This window comes from Watersipora subatra, chromosome 2 (assembly GCF_963576615.1).
Source record: "Watersipora subatra chromosome 2, tzWatSuba1.1, whole genome shotgun sequence".
In the NCBI taxonomy this organism is placed as follows: domain Eukaryota; kingdom Metazoa; phylum Bryozoa; class Gymnolaemata; order Cheilostomatida; family Watersiporidae; genus Watersipora; species Watersipora subatra.
In genome coordinates, this window is record NC_088709.1 from 71,209,711 (window position 1) to 71,235,078 (window position 25,368).

At 35.5% G+C, this 25,368-nt stretch overlaps 1 protein-coding gene across 1 annotated transcript; it reads left to right on the forward strand.

Annotated features, from left to right (window-relative positions):
• Positions 1 to 1,386: 1,386 nt before the first annotated feature.
• On the forward strand, positions 1,387 to 24,521 carry LOC137386872 (arylsulfatase B-like). The gene is made up of 13 exons (XM_068073062.1): positions 1,387 to 1,650; positions 1,840 to 1,951; positions 2,051 to 2,102; positions 2,498 to 2,601; positions 3,575 to 3,675; positions 3,902 to 3,978; positions 5,833 to 5,937; positions 9,694 to 9,772; positions 10,695 to 10,792; positions 12,857 to 13,073; positions 14,736 to 14,886; positions 15,982 to 16,157; positions 23,812 to 24,521. The coding sequence occupies exons 1-13, from the start codon at positions 1,551 to 1,553 to the stop codon at positions 24,201 to 24,203; spliced, it is 1,764 nt and encodes a 587-aa protein (XP_067929163.1). The 5' UTR covers positions 1,387 to 1,550; the 3' UTR covers positions 24,204 to 24,521.
• Positions 24,522 to 25,368: the final 847 nt, after the last annotated feature.

Below are 25,368 nucleotides of genomic sequence, written 5' to 3' on the forward strand. Positions count from 1 at the left end.
ATGCATTTGTGATTTTGTAATTACATGTAGTTAAAGCCAATATATTGATGTATTTGCTTTTTTGTAAAGACAAGTAGTTAAAATAAATATATTGACTGTGGAGATGAGAATTACACGTGATGAATGGAATCGTGTTTTATAATGTATAAAATTACGGTAATTCAATTATTTGCTATCTATGTAGCAGCTATGTGTGACCCCCACCACCCCACCTAGGCTTGACTTTACATAATGGCCCCACTTTAGAAAGATTGGACACCTCTGCTTTAGCCCTTAATTTGCAAACCATTTTTTACACACACATACTTCAAAGTATCAAGACCGTGTTAAACAAAGCGCTACTATTAACCTGAGACAGTTATTAATTATTTCTAAGGTGTTGCTTTTAAAGTTTTAATGAAAAAAAGCAAAAGAATTTGGAGTTGGACAACGAGAGAATTGATTGTTACTAATGCAAATGATTCATTATTAATATACAATTTTGTGGACACTTTTCTACTGATCACTTAATACTTTGAGTTCATGAAATTCAACGATAGTCAAAGTAGCGGCCAATTAAAGGTGGCATTTATATAGCGCTCCATTTTTCAACCCTTTTCTTATAGTGGTCAAATAGAGGTGGCGTTCAATTAAAGGTTTTACAATATACATGTATATATTTATGTTTAATAAAATATAAATAATACTTGAAAATCCTATAAAAAAACCAGAAAACTAATGTCAATCTGTTTCAAAGACTACTAAACTAGCTGGAGAGGAGCAGATTTCCTACTTCCTGATTTTGATGGAGTTATATTTCAAAGTATTTTTGCCATAATAATTGTTGATAAAAAGGTAATATATTAATCTTACATTACATAAATAGTTAAGCATTGTTTTGGCTACTAGAAAGTAATTAGCATTACCACAAGAATGGCAAAAATAAAACGAGTTATAATGCAAACAAAGGTCAAATATTTACACCGGAATTATTTTTGGGAGTCATTTTTGGAATTTCATACATTTCAATAACTTTATATATAAGTAACAGGTTCTTTCAGGACAAATGATTTTCAATTAGAAAGTAGATTCGAGGCCTATAATTGTTCGCGTACGTACGTTGCTGACCTGTGTTGGATGACGCGGTCATTATTGTTGCAAACGGTTGCTATGACAAAAAGAAGCAACTGATTGGTTGCTACACAAACGAGACGGCCAACTGGATAACGTCTAGATTCTGATTCTGGGCTAAAATCATAGCTACCGAAACTTTCGCAATTGTAGTTTATTGATTGCCTCAGTAACCGTCTCTCGCATACTAATGTCTACCGATATGTTATACAGCGGCGTGCTGCGGATGGCATTACTAACTAGACTAGGATAACAATCGCTTATGTAACCAAAACTTCGAGATCATGGCTGTGTGCATTTTGTGTCAGTCGCGTGAGCTATACTGAACCTGGCTCCGCCAGCGTTCAACGTGTATATAGCTCTATCGTCGATTTTCCTTTAGTTATTTGCTGTTAATATTTGTCAATAAGCATATTACAGTCTAATCACAAACCTCCAAAATGCTGGGACAACAAGCCGTTCTATTGTGTTGCTGCATATATTTATGTTATGCAACAACGTCTAAGCCGAATATTGTTTTTATTATGGCAGATGATTTGGGTATGTTGATAAGGCATAAATCTCGTAAACTGTATGTAAGAATACGCAATGGATTTTTAAACGCTGTATTTTCATAGCTTTTTGAAGCTTTTTCTACAAGGAATTTGTGCATAAAAATTATAACTACATCATATTTATTTGTTTAACAAGCTACAAAGCTACGATTTTTGTTGTTAATTGTGCTTGTAGGCTGGAATGATGTAGGGTTTCATAACCCGAAAGTGCGAACTCCCAACATTGACAGACTAGCAGAGAGGGGTATTGAACTGACTAGTAACTATGCCTCACCTATATGCTCAGCGTAAGTCTATGTAGCTAGAGCTGCTGTTCTCAAATTCTTTAGATTCAGACGTTTTTTTCTACATGCGTAGAAGTGGATCAAAGTTAGTGTTTTTTATAGATCAAGGGCAGCCCTGATGACTGGAAAATATCCCTCTAATAATGGAGTTCAGGTATAACCAATATGCAAAAATTTAATGTTTAATTCATATTGGTATAGTGGTTGAATGGCATGATCTTATGCAGTCTTGTGTGGTTTGATTGTTGGTCAAATCCGTCGTACAACTTGTCTCACATATAACTGAGACATCCAAATTAATATTATCCTTGCACAGGTTGAATGGTGTTGATAAACATTATTGGAAGAAGGAATGAGTACAACTACTCGGTAGAAGTTTTCATTGATACTCAGGAGCATTTGTTGAAATATAAAGTTTTAAAAAGCTTCGATTAAGCATTATTATAATTTAAAGATACTTGTTTTAATTTGTCGCTCCTGTTTATCTTATTAGCAACTAATGCAATTTTTGACAGCCTTAATAACTCTGCTTGATTCTGATTATTTCAGCATTTGGTATTGTTTGCTCAATCCAAAGCGTGTCTTCCTTTGGAACACAAGCTACTACCAGAGTACATGAAGGATGAAGGATATGTAACCAAGATGCTTGGCAAGTAAGTAACCTGATGTATAGCTTATTTTGTTCATGGGTAAACTGATATCTCTGCACGATGCTGAGGGATAGACACCTTATCAAATGGTTGTCTTACAGAAGTTAAAATTTTAGTATTGGCTAGTTTAGGCAGATAAAAGATTCAATACATAAACTTGAGAATTGTTATAGCCTATGAATCAGTGGTTCTTAACCTTGGTTTGCTGGGCCAGTCTCAGGGGTTCAGTGGGTCAGTCTCTGGGGTTTGGTGGGTCAGTCTCAGGGATTCTGTGGAGTTTTCTCAAAGGCAGCAGCAAAAGTCGCACTGAGTTGCAAAGTCATGTCTTGATGAAAAGATATGTAATTTGTTGTTAGTTCATATATTGTATTGGTTTTGTTCCTTGAACACAGTGATGTTAATGCACAATCTTTTTGGGCAAAAGTAAAACATATTCCTGACTGGAATGGGAAGAAAAATCATTTTCCATTTTCCAATAAAGAAAGGTTTAGCACCACGGGGCGGGAGTTCAGTACGTCCAACAAGGTTAAGAACCGATGATGTAGATGCTATAAATGATAGAATTTTAATTAGTAAAACCAACAGTTGTATTTTTTTCGATTCTTTTGATGGTAAGTTTTATTGTCTATGTTGAGTAATTCAACAGTCTTTGAAGTTAGTGATTCCCACAGGTGGTAGTGTGTCGGCTGGTAGTGTGTCGGCTGGTAGTCCTGAATGCCGTCGGTTGAAATCCTGCATGATGCAGTCATTTTGCCAACCTCTCACCATGTCTACAGACGGTCATGGCTCTTATAGCAAAGGCTGTCAATCTACTGTTAAGTGATTTGTAATTGGTTGAATAAGTCTAAATCAAAGTGAATTTTTTGCTCACCAGTTTATAGTAAACTCTGTCAGCGCCATCTGACAAGTCTTTGTGTTCTATGTGACGCTTGGAGGTGTGGCATATAGCTTTAAGCTTCCCTCTGTTACTATGCAGGTGGCACCTTGGTTACTGTATGGAAGAATGCCTGCCAAAGCAAAGAGGGTTTGATGAGTTCCGAGGAGTTCTGGGAGGTGAAAGTGGCTACTACAACTGGGGTTTGTGCTTCTCTTTGATTTATTTGTTTATATTTTCTAGGATGGAACTGATTAATACATTAGCTAAGCGGTTTGAAATCCTTCAAGAAGCTCAAGAAGCTTGTCTGAGATCTTGTGACGATGTAATGCCTTATATTTAACCTTTCTCAGAGGTTACTAGTTCTGTGTCAGACCGGACTGTTCCTTTAATAACCTGTTTGACTTACACTGGTCTTATTCTTTTTAGAACAAGGAGGTGTAGTTAACAAGTACATCAACAACACAGCCAGCATCCCCAATGCTGCCAACCCAACTCATTTAGCTGTAAGTACAAGATAGTCATGTAGGAAAGGATACCTCAAGGTGTGTCTCACATGACATGTGTTAGCAGGTTTAATTTGATTATAGCCACAGCTGGCATCTTGGAGCTAGTCATGTGGACCTACAAGACTCCCTATTAAATTTCCAGATAAGATTAATAATTCTCGACCCTGGAGAGAAATTGTATCTGGTATCAGAATATAGGTCTTAGCATTTATTCGTTATGTAAGCAGCTTCTGGTGACACCGATGAACTCCAATAATTTAAATTTGCTATTAAAATATGCATTAGATCCCCTATTGGTGAATTGATTTTGGTCTGCTATTGGTCAGCTGCTGTGAATGATTTGTTGGTTTGCACAGAAGACTTTGGTAGCTAATGACTAAAGATTTTAAAATGATCTTCAAGTTTACTTGTAAAATTTTGTAATATTCTTTTTCGGATCCCATTCTGCGTAGTCTGATCTGCATTGTGGGAGGAATTTAAGGCTGGGTGCCTTTCTGCCACAGTCAGGGCCTTTCTCGGAATCGTACTCCAATATGTTGTTCACAGCTCCAGTAGGTAGAAAAAACCTCCTTTACCAAGTACCCTCTTCGAAACCAATTGGTAACGGCTGCGTGTTGGAAATACTCAAGGGACTTTTTCAGTTGGTTCTAAGCATTCCGATATTCTCTTTGAATGCCAAAACTATGATCTCTTGTTTATATAGTTCCACAAACTCAATAACTTCATGATGAATACTTTGTGTAATCTTATCTCCTTTTGGCTTTTCCCATTTGGGTTGCCACCAATAATGGTCTTTCCCCGTTTATAGGGATATTGTGACCATTTGCTTATGAGATTTGGCACTGAGAGCAATTGTGGTTCAATGCCCTCCTAACACCACCAATAATCCTTGTGTGACTCGTCCTGCTGATTATAGGTCAGCGCACTAACCGCTGAGTTACTGCTGCTACCTTCTTCATGTGATCTTCTATAACATTGAATAAGATAGCATCGTAACATACGTGTAAAAGACAAATTATTTGTAAAAACTAAATATATATAAAAAAACACGTATGTATAAAAATGAGTTTTGCACAATAATGATCAGTAAAAAAAGGCTTTTGTCATCGTAATTTCCTTCTCCTGATAACTACTTGATGTCTATGGAGATTTTCTATAGAAGAAATTTGAAAGTGTCTGGTCATGTCTGTTTCTTATCTTGTATTATCACTTCTATCATTCTTCCTAGTCTTCTTGGTTACCAGGATATTAAAACAACTAATGAGAAAGGATTCATATACATGTAATGGTTTGTCTTTAGTTTAATGAATCATGTGGTGAAAAATCGTTGAACAAAACCCTGTGATGGAGAATCGTTTACCCATTTGCTGATTTACAAGGCTGCTGTTCCACAAACAATAAAAATATGCTGACAATTACTTTCGATTTTTGAAAAAAAATTTGTTTCAATTTTACATCAATTTTTATTTAAACACTATGAGGGTATTGGTTGTCTTGATGCAAGAGTTCTGTATGCGCTGTCAATAGCACAAACAGTACTGTTTGTACTATCATTAGGGTACTGCTTGTACTACTATGAGAGTACTGCATGTACTACTATCAGAGTACTGTTTATACTACTATGAGTGTACCGCTTGTTCTACTATGAGTGTATTGCTTGTTCTACTATGAGTGTACTGCTTTGGTAGCCAGAGGTTAGACCTTGATAAACCATACTTGTATAACTTTTAGAATAGGATATGGCTGCATTAGCATGGGCTCTAATATTTGATACAGTCGATTTATAGTTGAGAAGTTTAGCTAATTGGTAACAGTGGTAACAATCAGGTAACTAGCTGAAATATTCTGTAGATTCAAGACAAGATTGATGTAAGAGATATGATTCTGGCTCACAGGGGAAATGCTAATCCACTCTTCATGGTCGTTGCTCCGACCACTCCTCATGTTCCTCTACAGGTATTTCTACTAGATATTCTCTTGTTCAATTTGTGCAGTCTAAACGCTTCTCATGTTAATTTTGAATAAATATATTACATAAACATTAATAACCCTTCTATGGTAGCCCAACCTACCGATGCTTAAAGTTCGTTAGTGAAATAAGTTCATACCATTTTAGTAATATCTATATACATCAAATCAAGTCTTTCTCTGTCTGTCATCGTTTGTATGTCGTTTGATTACAATTATACTCTTGCAGTTTATTTCGTGTGAGAGATCATGATGTAATGCTTAATGATTATTTGCGCAATTATTCCAAAGTGTGGCTCGGTGGCTGCACGGTTTAGTGGTAGTGCAAGTGGCTTCACATCTGAGCATCCGAATGTACCGGTTCAATTTCTGTGAGGGGCAATCTTTTTGCCTAATGTTATTAGCTAACTTCAAACAGACACAGCTCTTATTATAGTAAAGATTAAAATATTAGTTTAATTTACTAGCTTAAGTTCTTTAAATTCATTGAGTTAAGCAACTTAGCAACTGCATTACTTGCCACTGTTTATAAGCTGTCTTAAATCTTTAGCGAATGCGTAATATAAGAGGTATGAAATGTTCAACAATCTGTCTTAGCTGTGCCTTGAGCATTGAAGTATTTGAATTATGCGTTGGCTGGACAAACACAGTAATAAACAAATACCTTTATTTAAAAGTTAGAATGATAAATGTAGTATATGTTGAAAAAAAATAAAAAAACTTTGCAAAAGCTTTTTTATTACCTGTGCAGTGCCGGGCGCTCAGCTAGTATATATAGAAATACTAGCTGTGCTACCCGGCTTTGCCCAAGTATTAAACATCAGCTTATAAACAATGAGAAGTAATGAAAGTTGCCTGCCACTTGCTATTAGCCTGGCAGATTGCCAATGAAAAATTTTAGTGAGCTAACTAATGACAATCACTTACATGAAAACCCTGCGTGGTATGCAAAGCCGTTGGGTATGTGTTCCCATATAGTGACTTACATGTATATCGGAAAGCTAACAACCCATTCTCTGTGGCCTATTGGGTAGGGCAAACGGTAGGGTCTGAGATCAAATCTTCTTCGGTGCAGATTCTTTATTCCAAGACTTGAATAGGTATAGCCGGAATTCAGACACATGACATACAGACGTCAAACATACTTTGAGACGTATACATGTACATATAGATTAATATAACAGGACAAGGGAAGACAATAACCTTCTAAACTGTTGTCTCTACTTCCTACATGTATATAGTGCTACTCAAAGATATGTTTAGTTAGACCAAGCAGTTGAATGTAAGCTCTGATCGAGTGAGTAAACTTAAACTGTACATACCTGTAAGTTTGTTGGTAGATATTTAAAACTCTAAAATTTATTGAAATATGTATATTTATGGTGAAATGCTGTTAAGTTTGTATCTGAGTATATGCATTACCTCAGGTAAATGAAAGCGGAGTTATAGGAAACGTTGAAAAAGTCGTCAAAGTCATCTTTACGGATTTGCAAGTTTATCTTGTTTTGTTATTTTATTTATTTGGTATTTTATTTATTTGTTGATTTAATTACAAATATCCGAACACGGCAACCCATTAGGATGCTCATTTTTTTTATTTTCAGCTTTGATCACCAATGAGAAGTAATTCCCCTTTGCTATTGGTCATCTGATCTGCTAATTTCTGTCTACGCTATTAGTCAATTGGCTTTCAACTTCCATTTTTGAATTTGTTCTGATCTGCTATTTGTCAATTGAATCTGATCTGCTATCGGTTAGTTGCTGCTGAGAATGATTTGATTTTTGCGTTGGAGACTTACGAAGCTGCTGAGTAGAGATTGTAAATTGATATTCAATTTTGCTTCTAAAATCATTTGAGGTTTTTCGGTAGATCAGTATTCTGTCTACTCTGATCTACACTGTTGTATTGAGGGAGGAATTTAATGTTGGGTGCCTTACTATCACATTCAGTGGCCTTACTCGCAATCTAACCCCAGTATGTTGTTCACAGCTCCAGTAAGTTGCGAGCAAAGACCTCTCTTGCTAAACATCTCTTCGATAAAGAGTGGTTGCCTTTGATTTAATGCTTTACAGTTTTTCTTTCCTATGCAAAGGCATGGAGTTGCTTCCTCTTGTTAGTCTACTGGCAATTTTCAGTTTCTAGGTCAAGTAATTAAAATAGTTGCATAACTTACAAAATTATAAAGCGGCGCTTTCCAATTGTTGACCTTTGACCGGCGGCCACCTTTGTAAGCTGAGACAACATGTCAAGATCTTGTGCATTTGCCTAATTGACACCTAAGATTAGATTAGCTTTAATACATAATTTCAATTATTTAGAGACAAATCATCTTGTTATTGTTAGACAACTCCCACTTTTGCAACGCTAGGCAAGGTTTTCACAGAAGTCAATAAATGTGACATATGTGTTTACATATTGTGTATACTTACGTAAGCTTGGCTCATGTACATGTACCTTCATGTCATGGATTTCTTTTATTTCTAACCCGTAGTCGGCTAGGTCTCCCTTTGTAAGTGAGTTTATGAAGGATTTCAGGTCCTTAGTATCTCGAATACACGCCGACCCTATAAATCGTAACACGTCGCACGTACCTATCGAAGCAAAATGTTGAGCCTTTTGTAGGCTTTTTACAAAACGTTTCTGATTGGTGAGTAGCTGTATAATTAGCCTATTCTGTCTCCGCCTAATCGAAAGGGTACAATCGTCTGTTTGCATTGAGCCTATGGAAAACATGCTAGCATCTCATGGCTGACTCATGCTGACCTTTGTTTTGCTTTGTAAATACCTTTTTATAGCTATTTCTTCTTCACAATACAGAGGCATTACGACTACGTAGGTTTCACAAATTGTAGATCAATGTACTTCTGATGATTATCTATAATTTGGCAATAGTAGTAGTGTCAGTAAGTATTCACTTGTAATAGTAATAATAATCTCGTAAGCCTATAGTAGTGGTAACTCGTCCGACTTGCAACCTGTTCAACTTGTCAAGAAGACTTCAAGAGAACAAAAAAGTGTCCGAACTCATCCTACATATTCGAGACATATTCGTGGCTTTTTTATGGCCTAAGGTGGTATAAAATTTTATGCTAATTAGTTTGGTCAAATTTTAGTGCAAATTATATGCGCCAATGTCAAATAAATTAGTTTTACTGAATATTTAATTGTCTGGGAAGATAATCTATTTGATAGTGAAAGAGTTAATTATAGTGGCAAATATTATTGTCATGTTTATGCTTTTTAATAAAGTTGAGATAATAAAAGTTTGAGTTGTAGTTGTTAAAATTGAGTTAACATGTCATTAACATGTTAACATGTCATTAACATGTTAACATAATGTCATTAACATGTTAGCATGTCATTAACATGTTAACATGTCATTAACATGTTAACATAATGTCATTAACATGTTAACATGTCATTAACATGTCATTAACATGTTAACATGTCATTTCGGTTGCTTGCAATCAGAGTTACGCCCTTATAAGCCGTACCTCGCAGTTTGGTAAAGTTTTGGCTTTCTAGAATCAGCTTATATGCAGGGATATATGGTAATAACTGGTTTTGGTAAAGCCTTGGAGAGGCCTTTTTCTGGTCTTAGCTCTTTCGTCTATTTCAACATTGCTCTCTCCAGACAAAGAAGTCATATGCGCCATTAACATATTGCCACTTGTTCATAATGCTAGTCAGCACTCAATGATTTGTTCATTTTTGTGGAATTATTTTATCATTTTCAATTTCAGGCAACTACTGAAATGTACAACGTGCACAGCTTCTTAAACTCGAGAGACCCGCGTCAGCATCAGCGTCGAACATACCTCGGTAAGATTGCTTTAAAAGCATGAAAATATTACATGTTCTAGAAATACTGACATTGTGGAATGATAATTGCTGAGTCTGTTGGATAAAACTGACGCCTGTATGCTATATTCTCATCTTATAGGTATCTTCTCTGTCAGGTAAATCATGTTTCTATAAAAAACATATTATCTGTCATGACATATTGAAATAGTTAACAAAGTCATAATTGAAATTTTCAAAGTCATATTAGATTTTAAAACTCTGATATCGCCCTATCACCTTTTCTGTCTACTACCAACAACCTAAGGCTTTGTTAGATGATTGCAGCTTGCCTCTATTGAAATCAAATCTTCTGAAACAATTGAATGTAAAACACTACGAAATTTACCTATTTAGGGGAGTGACCTGTAATGTATGACTAGTTTGAAGGCAGTATTTATTAGGCAGTATTGTATAGTTGTTTAGCCAAATTCAACAAGTCCTTTCTCTTGTAAACACTAGTTCGTAGTGGGCCAAAGTGCAGAAGAATGAACGGCCGCATGAATGAGTGGCCACACACGAACATTTAGAAATTATAATTCTGTAATTACTAAAAAGCCAAAGTTGTCCACCATAGCTTAATTGGTTGGGAATCGTTTTCTCCCAGTTCAGACAGTTTTTTGTTGATTGTTATAGACGTCGTCAGAGTCTTGTTTATTTGTTAAAATATTTTGGCTTAAGCGATTTCGAAATGCGTTATTATTCACAAGACTCCCCTGTAAACACACGAGACTTACTCTGCTAGGCTAATAGAATGTAAGTGCCTGCGATTGGATAACATGGATTTTAGTCAATCACCTTATTTACTTTATTACATCGTAACTAGTCATATTTATAATCAATATTAGATTCTATGATGCATATAGCCGTATACTTAGAGCTAGCCACTTATACCTAACTGCAGGTCTGGTCTCTGCCCTCGATGACATTGTCGGTGCAACAGTCCAAGCTCTCACTGATATAGGAGTGATTGACAATACAGTTATCGTCTTCCAATCAGATGTGAGTTGCTTGTATTTTTATAAATAGTCCCAACAGCTTGGAAATGTCTTGTTTCCATCTCGTAATAAGTAAATAAAACTAACAGTGCCAACCCTTGACTTTCCACCTCTGAATATGTGAAAATATTTAACTTGGCGTACGTATTAACTTCTAATAAAAGACGTCCAAAATTTCTGAAGGCATCACAGGTTTGTAAGCAAAAATAAAAGCAGGTAAAAGCTAAAAATATAATGTAAGAATAATTAAAAATATACATTAAGTTAATTTAAACTAAACCTAGTGTAAGTTAGAGTATGTTACACTGTATGTTTCTATCACTCACTCTACTCCCAAATCTACACATCGCTATGATAAATGCATATGTGCACACAACTCCTGAAAATTATTCATCATCACCATCGCAAACCCTTGTACTGAAATCTCATCAACAAATTTAACCATTTTTCAGTGGAGTGGTTTAAGTATAATAACAATACAAAACACATATAAACCTATTTAAATATGTTACCAAGTTTTTATTATTTGTAGAAAATTTCCTAAACCTTACCCATCTGATTGGATAATACATAACTAGACAGATTAATTTGGCCTAAAATCGCTATTAGATCCTGACAAGCCTTGTAATCAAAATTAAGACCGGTCACGAAACGCCAATAAAGCCGTGCGACCGAGAGTAGAACCATTAAGTCATGCGTATTTCACGAGAAAACGTGCACATTTCACCAGTCTATGACATTGTCCAATTGCCGAAGGTTTCTAATATCTTTCCGTTTTTAATATCTTGAAAAATATTTAATTATAAGAATAATTATTTAATTTTATAAAATTGTCATAAGATTTAATTATAAGAATAATTATTCGAATTTATTTATCCGAAGGTTTCTGTAATAAACGTAGACTGTTTGAGGCGTAGACCGATTTACAGGTACGAAATTGTGGTACACAGTTCATCAGCCTATGTTTTTTTGTCCAATTACCGAAGGTTTCATTAAATTATTTAGAACCTTAGCCAAAATTCTTTACATCTTGTGTACAAGCTAGGGCCGAACTATAATGCCTCTTTATGACGAGAAAATTTTTTTATTTTGCTCCAGTTTGCAGAAAACTTCCAGACGCGTAAATGCTGATGCTCGCTTTCTGTTACAGATCGCTATCAAAACCATTCAACACAACCAACTTTCAAACTGTATATTACACAGCAGCTTGCCATTTTACTTCTAATATTGCATTTCCCCTATTGCAGGGGAGAGATATAAACATATGATCTTTTCCTTTCATTATTGCTGTTTGTTGTACAAAATAACACCCACACCCAGTACATTACTGCTACCATTACAGCTACCATTGCAGTTATCCTATTGTGCTGCAGTGCCATTTGACTGCTAATTTTGCATTTCTCAACCAGCTGTACCTTTTCTTTTTTCCAATACACTTTGGTCGTGGGCTGTATGACAGAATTTCTAGTTTATTATTACTGTAATGATTTAATTTTATGATTTAAGTGTTATAGTTAATGACTGAAAGTGCTTATTGTTTTTTGGGTTCTGGAACAAATTAAAATGAAATACAGCATATTCATATGAACATACTCGCTCCAACATAGTACGGTTTAAACATTCAGAGCAAATACCGTAATGGATTAACTCCATGTCGAGTTTTGACTGTATTGTAGATGTCATTAATTAAATCCGTTGTAATTAACTGCGATGGCCAGTGAATTATAATTATACTAAGGTTATTATTAGAGTTTTTTTCAATATTGCAAATACTACCAAAAGTATCATAGTACATGTCAAAGTCATCAGCTGCTTCTCAGGCAAGAGTTATTACTACTGCTAGTAATACTGACAATGTCTTTTGTAACTTGAATTATTTCTACACAGTTTGGTTTCATATGAACTGTAATAACGTGTGCTCTATCTACATATAATGTTTGATTAACGTTTGAGTTTCAACTACTTGTGCATTATCAAGGTTTAGGTCACAAAAATATCTGTCACAATTCATTACTCTTTTAAAGTCTAATTTAGTCTCTCTTAATGTTCAACTTTTTGATGTTTGCAGAATGGAGGAAAGTCAATTCGCACATCTGCAGGCAATAACTACCCCTTGAGGAATGGCAAAGTGACTCCTTATGAGGGTGGAGTTCGCTCTCCGACTATTTATGTGGATCCAAGGCTAAGCAGATCTGTTCGTGGATCAGATCGAGACTTTCTCATGCACATCACCGATTGGCTGCCCACTTTCCTCAGTCTTGCCCACAGTAGTGTTGCTCTAGCAGGTGAGTTGTTTAAGTCTTTTAGCACCAGTCGTCAATGTTTCCTAGTTTCAGACTTTTAGAAAATTCATGTATTTGAAACATCTTAGGAGTTATATTTTGAAGACTTTCTTTTGGTCAAATTTTTAATTATTTTCGATTTCGGCTGTTTTTTCAGCTTTACTCAAGGTTGAGCAAAAAGCAATATTTGGCTCATTTTTTGTCTGGTCTTTCTTTTAATTCGGCTGACAATCTCATTTGGTAAATGCTAGTAAAATTACTAAACATTTTTGCCAATTTGGTAAGCCATCAATATTAACTATAAAACTCTACACTCTAGCTCCAAACTACTGATGCTGACAGGTGGGAGCTGAAGGGTAGGAGAGGTGTTTGTTTCAGATCTAAAGTGTTTTATATTGATTGTACAGTAGATGGGCTACTAAGGCAACAGTTGGTTAAGGCGGTAATTACTCATTTCCGACGCTTACAGAATTTAGTTTTGATAGTATCTTTTTAGAGCTTTAGGTGACAGCAGTAGACAATATGAAACCATTTTTTGACATCAGGGAAACTAATGTGACACGGAGTTGTGATTTTGAGTACCTCCGAATCAAAGATGTTTTTTAATGTGGTATCTTGTCTAGTGATATGTCTGCACTCTAACCCTTATGATCAGTAGGTCAGTGGTTTGAGCCACACAAGAAACGTTGATGGTATTAGAAGGTGCATCCAACTACAGTTACTCCAGCGTCACGTCAGTTTAAATAAGCACCAGATGACTTTCTCACAGGGATATCAGACTATAATCAGCCCTTGAGTTTTTGTCTTTTTTGATACAAGGGTTTTAGTTTCATGGAGGTTCAACATGAAATCACGTTTTATTAATTATTAAAGTTATTGTATAATGTTGAAATTTGCTTGTTGGTCCTCTGGTATTAGAGCGGCAGCTGGCTTAACTGCAAAGAGTGCCTCTTTAATATCATATCAACATTGTTTTATAAGGAGGTTAACACTCTTGTCACCGTAACCATTGACTGGCTCTTCAAGGTCAAGAACTCTTTGGCTTTCGATCCGATTCAGTGATGGTTTGCAAAAGAAAATAATTTTAAGTTTTTACCTTTTCATAAACCCTGATGTATTTCTAGTCAGGTTCAACCTGTGTTAAACATTCACAAACGCCTTGAAAGGTCCATTTTAGAACACAAGTTCCTTACTAGAACATCACTCTAACGGCATTTGTTCAAGAAAAAACCAATGATATTTTTTCAAAATTGTTTTGAAGTTAGCACTCTTCTTGAAACAGCCCTATTGCCTGGCAAACAAGAAGGATAAATGCACATGTGCACACAACTCCCAGGAGGCCATATTATTATATTATGATTTTCATGTACACATATGTTATCTTTTGTTTAAAGAAATATTTGGCTAGATAATCTTTAATGTTTAATAAGTGAGATAAATGATTCTGTAATTCATGTCTGAACCTCAGTTTTAATAAAGCTATTTTCAAAGAGCCAAGAAATAGAATGTTATATATTGTTATAGAATTATTATATTGAATTTTTTCAATTAAATCTCCTATTTTTCAGCTACTAGTGTGACCATCCATCATAACAAACATTTTATGACAGCAATCAACAGTTGTCATATCTTTCATCTCGCTCACATTGAGTTGTGTATCAACAGATATTGATGGCTTGTCTCAGTTAACCAACCTAGGAAACACCTACGACACGGAAGACAGATACAGCATCAGAGAGAAGATGCTGGTGAATATGGATACATATGAGTACTCGAGGAGCAGCTATGAGTGTACCAATAGGGATGCTGCTCTCAGGTACTGTTAAAGAAAGTTGTTATAATATTTAACATGTTAATGTCGTTGTAGTAGGGTCTTTAAGTTTTGACCCAACGATTTCACTTGTTAGTCAATCAGTTAGTCAATCGGTGTGCATCATATGTGAATAAATAAAATTATCCTATTTTAGTTATATGAATGACAACAGTTCTTAATGGTTCTTGTGACCAAGTGAATGTCAGTTTATAATTGTAGATTATCTTACATGGCTGATATCGTCAATGTTATATTAGTGTTAATGGCAGTGTTAACATCTGTGTTGGTGTTAATGTTATGTTATTGTTAACATTAGTGTTAATATTATTGTTAGAGTCAATGTTAGCGCTATTGGTATTGTATATATTATGATCGCGAAAAGTAGCTTTTTGTGTTCTGAGTAGGACGATTTGCCTCTTAACAAAAATTCTCACACGATTTATCTTAGTGTTTCATATGTTCAGTGAAAGGGATAAACTCTGGGAGGGACAAATGAAAGGAATGAAGCCTTACACAAGCTAGTCATAGTGCTTCAATGGAATATATACAAATTTTTCTCTTGTCTTTTGTTAATTTTTTATGTCAAGTTATAATATTCAAATAAAAAATGGCACATTAAAAGACAAAATGTAGTTTAAACTACAAAATTATGGTATTGAGGAACGCACATTTACAGTCATGTTGGTATACATCAGTGACCATTGTTAGTTGTGTACAGGCTGTAATGACCTGATAGGTAGACAGCACACTCTTCGTATTTGCAAATGGCTGCTATTTCACCTCGTAAAGCAGTAAGTACTCGTTCTGCTGGTGCCACCACAGTGTGTGTCACTGACCATGCAAGCCTTTCTGTGTGAGCTCAGTGATCTGTTGCCATATAAAGCAGGTATTTGGGCTTGATTTGTTGAGCTCCTAGCTTATCTATAGGTTCATCACGTTCAGGTTCATCTAATGTTAGCCTTATCGGAAGTAGAAGCCAGCTAGTTCTATCTGCCAGTCATTATGCCGTTTCAATTATATTTTATTGTATGAAGGTGCTAGTATGAAGGCCTATTTATAAGTTGCGATAAATTTAATTTCGTTAGTCTGATGCATCAGGTATAAGGATTGGAAGCTGATTACTGGGAAGAAAACAACATGGACGAGTGACGAGAATCCTTCGGATGTCTACAGGAAGCCTGAAGAATCACCAGAGGTGCCCACCATCACCGGTGACTCTTGTGTTACAGGATCTGGCTGGCAGCAGGAGATAAAATGTCTTTTCAATGTTCGAGGTTTGTGAGTCTGTTTTGGTGTCATTTGAGTGGTAGAATACATGGGGCACAATTGGACATGACCTCGGGTTTATTGGGCTTCATTGGTTATATGTGACGGCATTTGTATTGCAAGCATGTGTATTGATGCACCTCATATGAGCCACTGCGAACAAAATGATTTCTGTCGTTCACAAGGGGCGTCTGCTGACTGATGTTTGAGCTCAATACATCTACGTCAGTGATTAGGCTTTGCGAGCTAATTTTGGTATCGTCTCCTAGTCAATATATTTGTGAATTAATAAATCGTAATTGGGTGATATGCCTGATGAGAGATGATAACACATATATGAAACTGACTATTCGTAAAACAAACTATTTTTTAAACTGCTTATATATTGTCGATTTATATTTATTTTTGATCAACTAAAGCGGTTGGATCTGTGATGAAAGCTTGTAGTAATAAGCCACTCTGAAATCTTAGTGATATCGGTTTAAAAGTATGTTATTAGTTATCAGGGGTGGGAACTGACCTCTTCTAGACCTCTTTTTATCTGTATATGTCATATGAATTCTTGCAGGAGCTATAAATAGTTTTTGTCTACTCGGCCCTCTTAACTTAAGTAAAATTGAATCAAAAGTGGGAGTTATGTTACTCTTGTGAATAGAGTTAACAGCAGAAATATTGCTTTGCACTTAACGCAGTAACACGTTTTTATCACTTGTTATTGATGTACCCAGAATTAGAGACAAGCAATCATTAAGTAATTTAAAACCCTGTGTAACAGATAATTATCATCCTTTAGTACAAAAAAATCGGAGAAATTTGTTGTGCTAAATCTCAGTTTAGGCATTGAGGTTATTTATCTGGCTTTCTATGAATCTATGATTTTCACTGAAAAACAATTTATTTTTTTCATACCAGTAAACTAAAAGATTTGAGGGAATTATTTAGGCGATGCAGCAATTGTTTTTTTATCACTGGCCTAGCGGAGTTCCTAATCCAACTTCATACCTTCTGCACTACTAATAAAACTATATTCCTGTACATAATGTATCCCAGACTAGGTCATACTTGAGCTGATTTCGGAAAAGTATGGTTATTGTTCATATATGCTGCCTAAAAGATCTCAACTTGTGCCAACAATTACTATACACAGTTACACACATTCGCTTCTTTGCGCAGTTTCAATAAAATACTGTTTTGGATGTTTAGAGGATCCAAGTGAGCAGAACAACAAATATGCAAGTGAACCAGAACTGGTTAAACAAATCAGATTAATGATTGAGCAGGAGAAGTGCACAGTTGTAAAAGAAGCATTCCATTATTCACTGGGACGTACCTACCAAACCACGCGGGTAGTAGGGAACGTTTACATTCCGAAGTTACCATACTGCCAAGCTAGTGATTTTCCTTTGAAACGAAATGGCAAGAAATGCTATACTAATTGCCAAAAACAAACAACACCCAGACGTCTGCTGGTTAGTAATTTCATAACTCATAAAAATACAGCTGGTTCATCTACTTCTCACCTTTATGAAAGAACAACTACTCCTCAGCAGCAGTCATCATTGCGCGAGACATCATTTCTAGCAGTGTCTGGAAAAATTAGTTTGATTGCAGCTTCGACTTTTAATAACTCGATAGTGCCCCTGACTCCTAAAAGTTCAATAATTTCGTCGACTCTAAAAACTTTAATAACATCCACAACTTCTAAAAGTTCAATAGCATCATCAACTCCAGATAGTTTTGTAACATTCATGTCTTTTAAAAGTTCTGTGAATCATGCTTTAGGCTCGCAAAGCTTCACCATTGTCAGTCGTGTGTCGAAATATGAAAACAAGACCTCGCAAAGCACTTTACAGTCTCAACAGCAATTTTCCGACAACTTATCTACTGATAGGACGACCACCAATCAATCATCTAACGCACAGGGCAAAACACCTCAAAGTACTTTAGCCATTGAACAATCTGTTGCTTCAATGAAAACAACTCAAAAATTCCAAAGCAATATTAATCCCCCATCTGACAAACCAGCCATCATTACCACTAATCAGCATAAGATAACCATTGAAAATACATCTACTCATGAGTATGTCAAGGACATTACTATAAGCAGTACAAAGCATGGTAACCAACCAGCTAGGAAGGATTACACAAGAAATGTTCAGAAGATTTCCTCTGAACATGTTTCTGTTACAAGCTGCACCGCAGTTGAATGTACGGAAGGGATTGATGAACAGTCAGATTCTAATGACACATTTTATGGAGACATGGCTGCTTTTAGTAGCTCAGTTAGTGATTGGAGGTTTAATAGCGCGACAGCCATTCTTTATTCTTTGTTAGTGAACTGTTTACACTTTCACTTATGACCGGATAAGATACACTCTATATAACTGATATAATTATAGGAATATATTACGAAAGCCAACTACATTGAAATATGTATTAACATGTCTGGACTAAAAGGTTTATCGATGTATTATTTCACTAAAATGTTCCACATTTGGAAGTAGAATAATTTAAATACGAGAGTTGCGAAATAATTATGAAAATACACACACTTTTTACTGTACAAATGCATGAAATGTTCTGTAATTGAGAATGGAGAACACAGTTGAGAATTCCATGACAGTGTTTTACATTTTCTACTAAAGATGTGAAAATAATGCGTTGCTCTGTCATCAGATTGTAACAAAATATTCAAAAACTGATGAATTTTAAATGAAACCATTTCAACAGATTAAATAACGCGTCTACGAAATCATTTTTTATTTGAAGTACAGTCAATGTGGTTTGCTGTATAATCTGGTCACTCACTGCTTTATATGATTGTGAGAAATATGTCAAAGCTGTAGAAACTACATTGGTGATTTAACCAACCACACAAGGTTAACTGAACTCTGCCATATCGGCAATGGATTTTTCTTGGAAAGGTTAGGATAGTTTTCAAATTAGTAGAAGCAACTAAGTGCGTTTATCAGAAAAGTATAATAATATTACAGATACAAAATGCTAAATTTTATGCTTTATTCGAATTTATGGTCAATCTCGGTTGGGTTGTGTATAATAAAGCAGGCTGGTTGGCTACAAAAATACTTCCCACCATACATGTCTGGATAGTTCACACATAGATGGGTGGGCATTGCTTACCTACTTGGTGTTACCTACTTGGCTACAACTTATTAATGAGTGCCATATTAATTGTTAATTTTGAAACTTGTCTTTGGTATGCAGACGATGAGAGTGAACAGCATAACAGATACGACAGTGAGCCAGACATAGTTGAATTACTCCTATCTATGATTGCCAATGAAAAGTGTAAAATTGTACAGGCAGTCTTTCACTTTGGCCAGGGGATTACCAGTCAAAATACCAAACAGCTATCAAACAAATATATTCCTAAACTGCCATATTGTACCGCTGAGGACTTCCTTTTGTGGCCGAACAAGGATCATTGTTATGTTAATTGTCCAGAACACATTGGGAAGATTAATCTGAAACCAACTCATGAAAAGGAACGAAAACAAACTATAATCACAAACAACCATAAGTCGGACTTCACGGTACCTCGAACTGCGTTTACTACACTGTACCAGTCCTCTAATCTAAGTGCCGCTGTAAACACAGCACATCGAGCTCAACTTCTGACAGTATTGAAATCAAGCTCCAGTTCTCTGTTACCATTAATATCAGTGTATTTTTTCACGTATCTTTTAAGATAGGTTTTCCAAGCTTAAAAGTAAATTAAAGTTTAAAGCAGAAGAAAAATATAAAATAAGTAGCTTTACAAGTTTGTATTCTTTCTCAAAGCACTTTAATGTAAGGAGTTTTTACACGACATTAAATGGTATTTCAGCTTCATACATATACTAGCTGTGCCACCCGGCGTTGCCCGTGTAATAGAAGAGTCTTTGGACAGAAAATTGATTTGTATTTAACATATAACAACATTTGCCATTCTAACTTTCAAACTACATATCATGAGAGAAGTGTGTCCGTGTAGTTGAACTAAATTAAGAGAGAAATAAAAACAACTGTAAAGGTTTTAAAACTTTGTCAAACAACTGTACCTGTCAAGCTAGTAGCCTGGCATATTGCCAATGGAAACTCCACTAAGCTAGTTAATAAGGTTAGGCTTCCAATGACAGTAAGAATTCCATGAATTTCCATGAAGTTCCATGAAGTTGAGTCTTTATTGTTGTCAAGCTCAGCTGTTCTAATAATAGCTATAGCCGGATTTCCAACAGACAGACATACAGACATACGGACTTTGAGAAATATATATTTAGATTATTATTACTAAGGTTACAGCGGTTTCAGGAGTAATGTTACTCACTGTTCGTATGATATTATCACATCTGCTGTAACCTTCCCGATGGTTAAACAACTGAGCTTCACCAGACCTTCATTCAAATCTGAACAAAGTGTTAGCATTTTTTTATTACTTTTCTCGATGTGCTTTCATTCATCATTATAAGATGTTTCTTTTTGGCTGCACTACTTGTTGGTGCTAGTCATTTTCGGATATTTACGGTTTTGCCGATAAAATATGTTTGAGTTTTTAATGCTTAAAACTATCCGAATGCCATGTGTCAAGCATTGTTAATAGCATGGGTTTTCAATACTATATAATGATAACTAGCCTTAAGTCAGATATTATCCACGATTTCGTTTATTTTCAATCACAGTAGCACGCAGACGTTCAACCACAATCATTCATGAACACAACAATCATTGAGGGCAATTGCACATAAAGTATGTGAAGGCGAATTTTTGAGTTTCTACTCGGATATCTGTTTAAAATGCTGATTCTCAGAAGCCAGATGGATTTTTGAAGCTAAGTGTTTGTGCATAAACCCAGTGGAAGTCATGGAGTATATGCGTGTGAAGTTGGGATGAATTTATACAAAAATGTGGAAACCCATAGCATTTTCGCGAACTAACAACCCACTGGGGAAATGACAAAGTGGGATTTACCAATCTAAGCGTATTAAACTATAAAATATATAAATGAGCTGTTAAAAATATACAGATCCCAATAAGTGGTTGTTAAAAGTAAATTCCAGTTTGTACTTGTACAAACCACAATAGATCAGCTGCAACTTAGTTGCTCATAAACATTAAACACTCTGAATGCTTTTGCTGTGCTCTCCTTTTTTTCATTCCATTCCCAGAAATGATAAAGATAGGTCTAAAGATTGAACCAAATGTTGTAATACAGGATTCTTAAATATGAATCAACTTCATCTATTTACATACTCATTTAGTGTGAAAATGGATTGTTTGCATTTGTTATTGAAAATTGCAAATTTTCCTTGCTGCCGAATAAGTTCCAATCAATAGCTGGTGTCTATGTGATTGACAGATTAGTTCCCCAATTCGTACCGTTTTCTCATGAAGATTAAGATAAAGAGGAATTTATATTGTTTATTATCATGTCTTTTACATAATTTTTATTTCTGACTGGTGATGCTGTTGTAATTATAATGTTAACTCTTTCGCTACCGCATTAAGTTCTGACCGAACGATTATTCTACCCAAATTAATTCAAACGGATTTTCTAAAAACCGATATAATATTTAAGCAATATCTCAATAATAAAAACGGATATCGTTTTACTGTAAAATGCATCTCATTCAGAAAAAAATTCTCTGTGAGATAAGTATAGAATTGTTTAGTGAATCTCACTCTCGCAATTTTTCTGACGCTTTCTTTGCGTTGAACGAATGCGGTGTGTTTCTTATTACCATGACGATAATGAATTGGTTTTGCCGTTTTGAAAAATAATTAGAAATGGAATTGTTGAGCCAAAAAATTTTCTATTGTTTGCGCTTGCTTGGCAACAAGGTTGTTTCATTGGACACCAAATTTGATTACTCTAGCTAATGTGTGGGCTTCGTAATAAAAAGAAAAGTTAAACCCTATTGATAAGCCGATACATTGGTTTAGAGTCTGTACTTATATTAAAGCGAATTGTTGGAATTGTTGAACCAAAAATGTTTCTATTGGTTGCGCTTGCTTGGCAACAAGGTTGTTTCAGTGGAGACAAAATTTTATGAGTCTAGCTAACGTGTGGGCTTCGTAATAAAAAGAAAAGTGAAACCCTATTGATAAGCCAATACATTGGCTTACAGTCTGTACTTACATGTATATTACCACGAAAGCCAATACATTGGCTTACAGTAGCGAATGAGTTAAGTGACAACAAAAAACTAGCTGCTGCATTACAGACAGGTAAACAAGCTAAATGACAGTTATAGACTGGTAAACAAGTTAAATGACAGGTTTATACAGGTTAACAAGTTAAATGACAGGTTTATACAGGTTAGCAAGTTAAATGACAGGTTTATACAGGTTGATAAGCTAAATGACAGGTTTATACAGGTTAATAAACTGAATGAAAGTTATTGGGAGAAACAAGCCATGTCAAATTTGAAATGAATGAACAGTTCATTCAAGAGTTGTTTCAACTCCAGAGATCATTCGGGTATTAAATATTGTTTATTAAGCTCATAGTGACTACTCACTCATGTTAATGCAAGGAAGTGCATAACCAACTAAGCTCGTTTCTCTTTGTTGCAAGCAGAAATATACCTAAAACAGGAGGCATGTTAACCTGAAGAGGTATGACCTTGTGCTGGAATAAGCTCATGCTTTACATTATTTTATTATTGTTCTTATATTATGCTTTATGTAATATTAGTACATGTCACAGTAAATTCTCCAGTTGCTCCAGGGAGGCAGGCTGACATTCATTCTGAAATGATTTGAAGGCGTGACACAAACTTTTAAATGATATTCAATCACAACATATTAGTTTTGAGTTTATGCCAAAGCTGCTTGTAGATTCACTTTCTTTGGTCTGTCATTTGTGTGTCGGGACTTTGAAATGCTGACCACTGTGTCTTATTTTAGACGTGTACACTTTACTTCAGGTTTGTATATAAGGTGAAAATTTGAAAAATTGTGGAACTAAAACACAGATGTTGCATTTGCTGTTCCTTCAATGCTTAAATGATTTTGACAAAAAAGAAACTATAATTCAATTAAAAATAAAATTTGCTGGCCTCTGACAGTAGCGGTATGCTATTGCTCGTATTGATAGACAGTGGCATGCAGTAGTATCATGAAATACAACATCCTTTAGTAGTGCGTGTGACGGATTCAATGGAATGACAACTTCATAAAAACCATATTAGTGATAAGATGTTTGGTGGTGAATATTCTTTTATCTTAAACAAAGTTCTACAAATACCTAAGGCAGCAGAAAACAGGCAGAGAAAACAATGAGGTAATACTGCAATGCCCAAAGCATTAAATTCTTCACTCAGTTGAGTAGGTAGTTGGCTTCGTAACCATGGTGACAGGATTCCTTGCTTGTCATTGGCGCAAGCATTACATACAATTGTAACTACTGTATATCAGGCAATCAATATTAATTAAAGTGAAGTTATCCACTCACAGTTATTATTTTCATAAATGCACAGACATTGCTAATGTAACACCTCCTTTAAGGCACTCAATGAAACTTTACCAAACAGCTTCAACTAGAATTGTACGTACTGCTGCCACCATTAATGATTAGCTGTTGTACACGTTGGCTCCTGTCAGCGTTCATTGATGGTTTGTTTATTGATCATTTTTAATGGTATGTTCTTATGTCTATTGCAGATGATCCAAGCGAAAGGCACAACAAATACGACAGTGAACCAGACGTAGTCAAGCAGCTGCAAGAAATGATCGAAATGGAAAAATGTAACATCGTCAAAGAGGTGTTCCACTCTGGCTTAGGTCGCACATATTATACCACTCAGAAAGTCGGGAGCGTTTACATACCAAAACTTCCATATTGTGTTTCATCCGATTTTCCGCTCAAAAGCAACAAGCGGTCATGCTATCGTCAGACGAGAAGAAACCTCAGAGACTATGGTCTTCCACGGTCAACATATGCATCCTGCAGGAGCGCAACAGTTGCTCATTCCGTGTCCTTCTCACGTATCTCGGAGTACTTGTTGTCGTTACTGCAGTTTGTTCTGCCTGGTTTCATACTCATCATCTTCTAATCGTAACTGTCATGTTACTGTCATCATATTTCGTGCTACTGCTATTACCATGTTTTATGTTATGTTTACGGAGATAACAAGCTTTTACTAACGGTTCAAATTATAGCTTTATCTTAATGAAACTTTATTGTCAGTCATTTATTTTTATTATGGAAGAATTTTAACTTTTTTGTGCATTATTTTCATTTACAACAATGATGTTAGAATTTTATTTTATAAATATATTAAATATTTACACCTATCATTAGTCAACATTATAGTGCAAAAACCCTTGGTTTTTATTTACTATTAAGGAATAAAGTTTAAGAATATCACTTAGACATATTTATCTTTTGAGCTGTTTATTTAAGGAACAAATAACAAACATAGAATCATATCATCAATCTAACATGAGAGGTTGAAGTAACCATGGCAACCGCATCATCAACGGTAATCTTGGTAGCCATACTTTCTAAAATGGCTGTTTGTTGACCTATAAGATATAAGTATATCTTCTTTTGGCCTTTATGTGTGAGGGTCTCACGGCAAATGGTTTTCCTTCTGGTGGGGGATTTATTGACTGTTTGCTCATAAGATTTAGCACATGAGCAATTTTGGTTGAATGCCCTTCTTAACACTGCCAATAGTCCTTGTGTTACTCCACCACCGATTCAGCTGACACTAAGTCAGCACTGGACCGTGTCTATATAATTGTATGAAAGTATAATTGTCTTCGCTACTGTAATATTTCAGCATTCTGAGTTATCTTCAAAACTGACAATCAAAATTTAGCTAACCAAAACCCATAAAACGTGCCTCTACATTAGATACCAGAAAAGTTGTTTGCTCCTGTCGTTGATGTAGCAGAACTGATTACTGCCAACGTAGGACTGTTAGAAGCTGCATCTACCTCCTTCTGTCGGGCCTCCTGCATCTGCCTCCTGCCTCCATCTGTCCTCCTATCATTTGAGAGATTCGTATTAATAGTGAGTGTAGGCTGCCAGAGATCTGAGTAGACACTAATCTAAGCAATGACCTTGGTTTCTATTCTTCTTCTGTGTTGCTGGCAGCTTTGCTTTGACTAGCTCTACCAACTTTCCCACCTTGCCATAACCTAGCTACAGATTAACTTTAGGTAGGATAGCTGATGAATAGAGCAGATGATAGGAAAAAGGTGAAGGAACAT

Excerpts from the sequence above, each read along its gene's own strand:
- LOC137386872 (XM_068073062.1), top strand. The coding sequence starts at position 1,551 with ATGCTGGGACAACAAGCCGTTCTATTGTGTTGCTGCATATATTTATGT. Across the intron at positions 2,602-3,574 it reads GTAACCAAGATGCTTGGCAA|GTGGCACCTTGGTTACTGTA; the intron begins GTAAGTAACCTG and ends GTTACTATGCAG. Across the intron at positions 10,793-12,856 it reads TTATCGTCTTCCAATCAGAT|AATGGAGGAAAGTCAATTCG; the intron begins GTGAGTTGCTTG and ends TGATGTTTGCAG.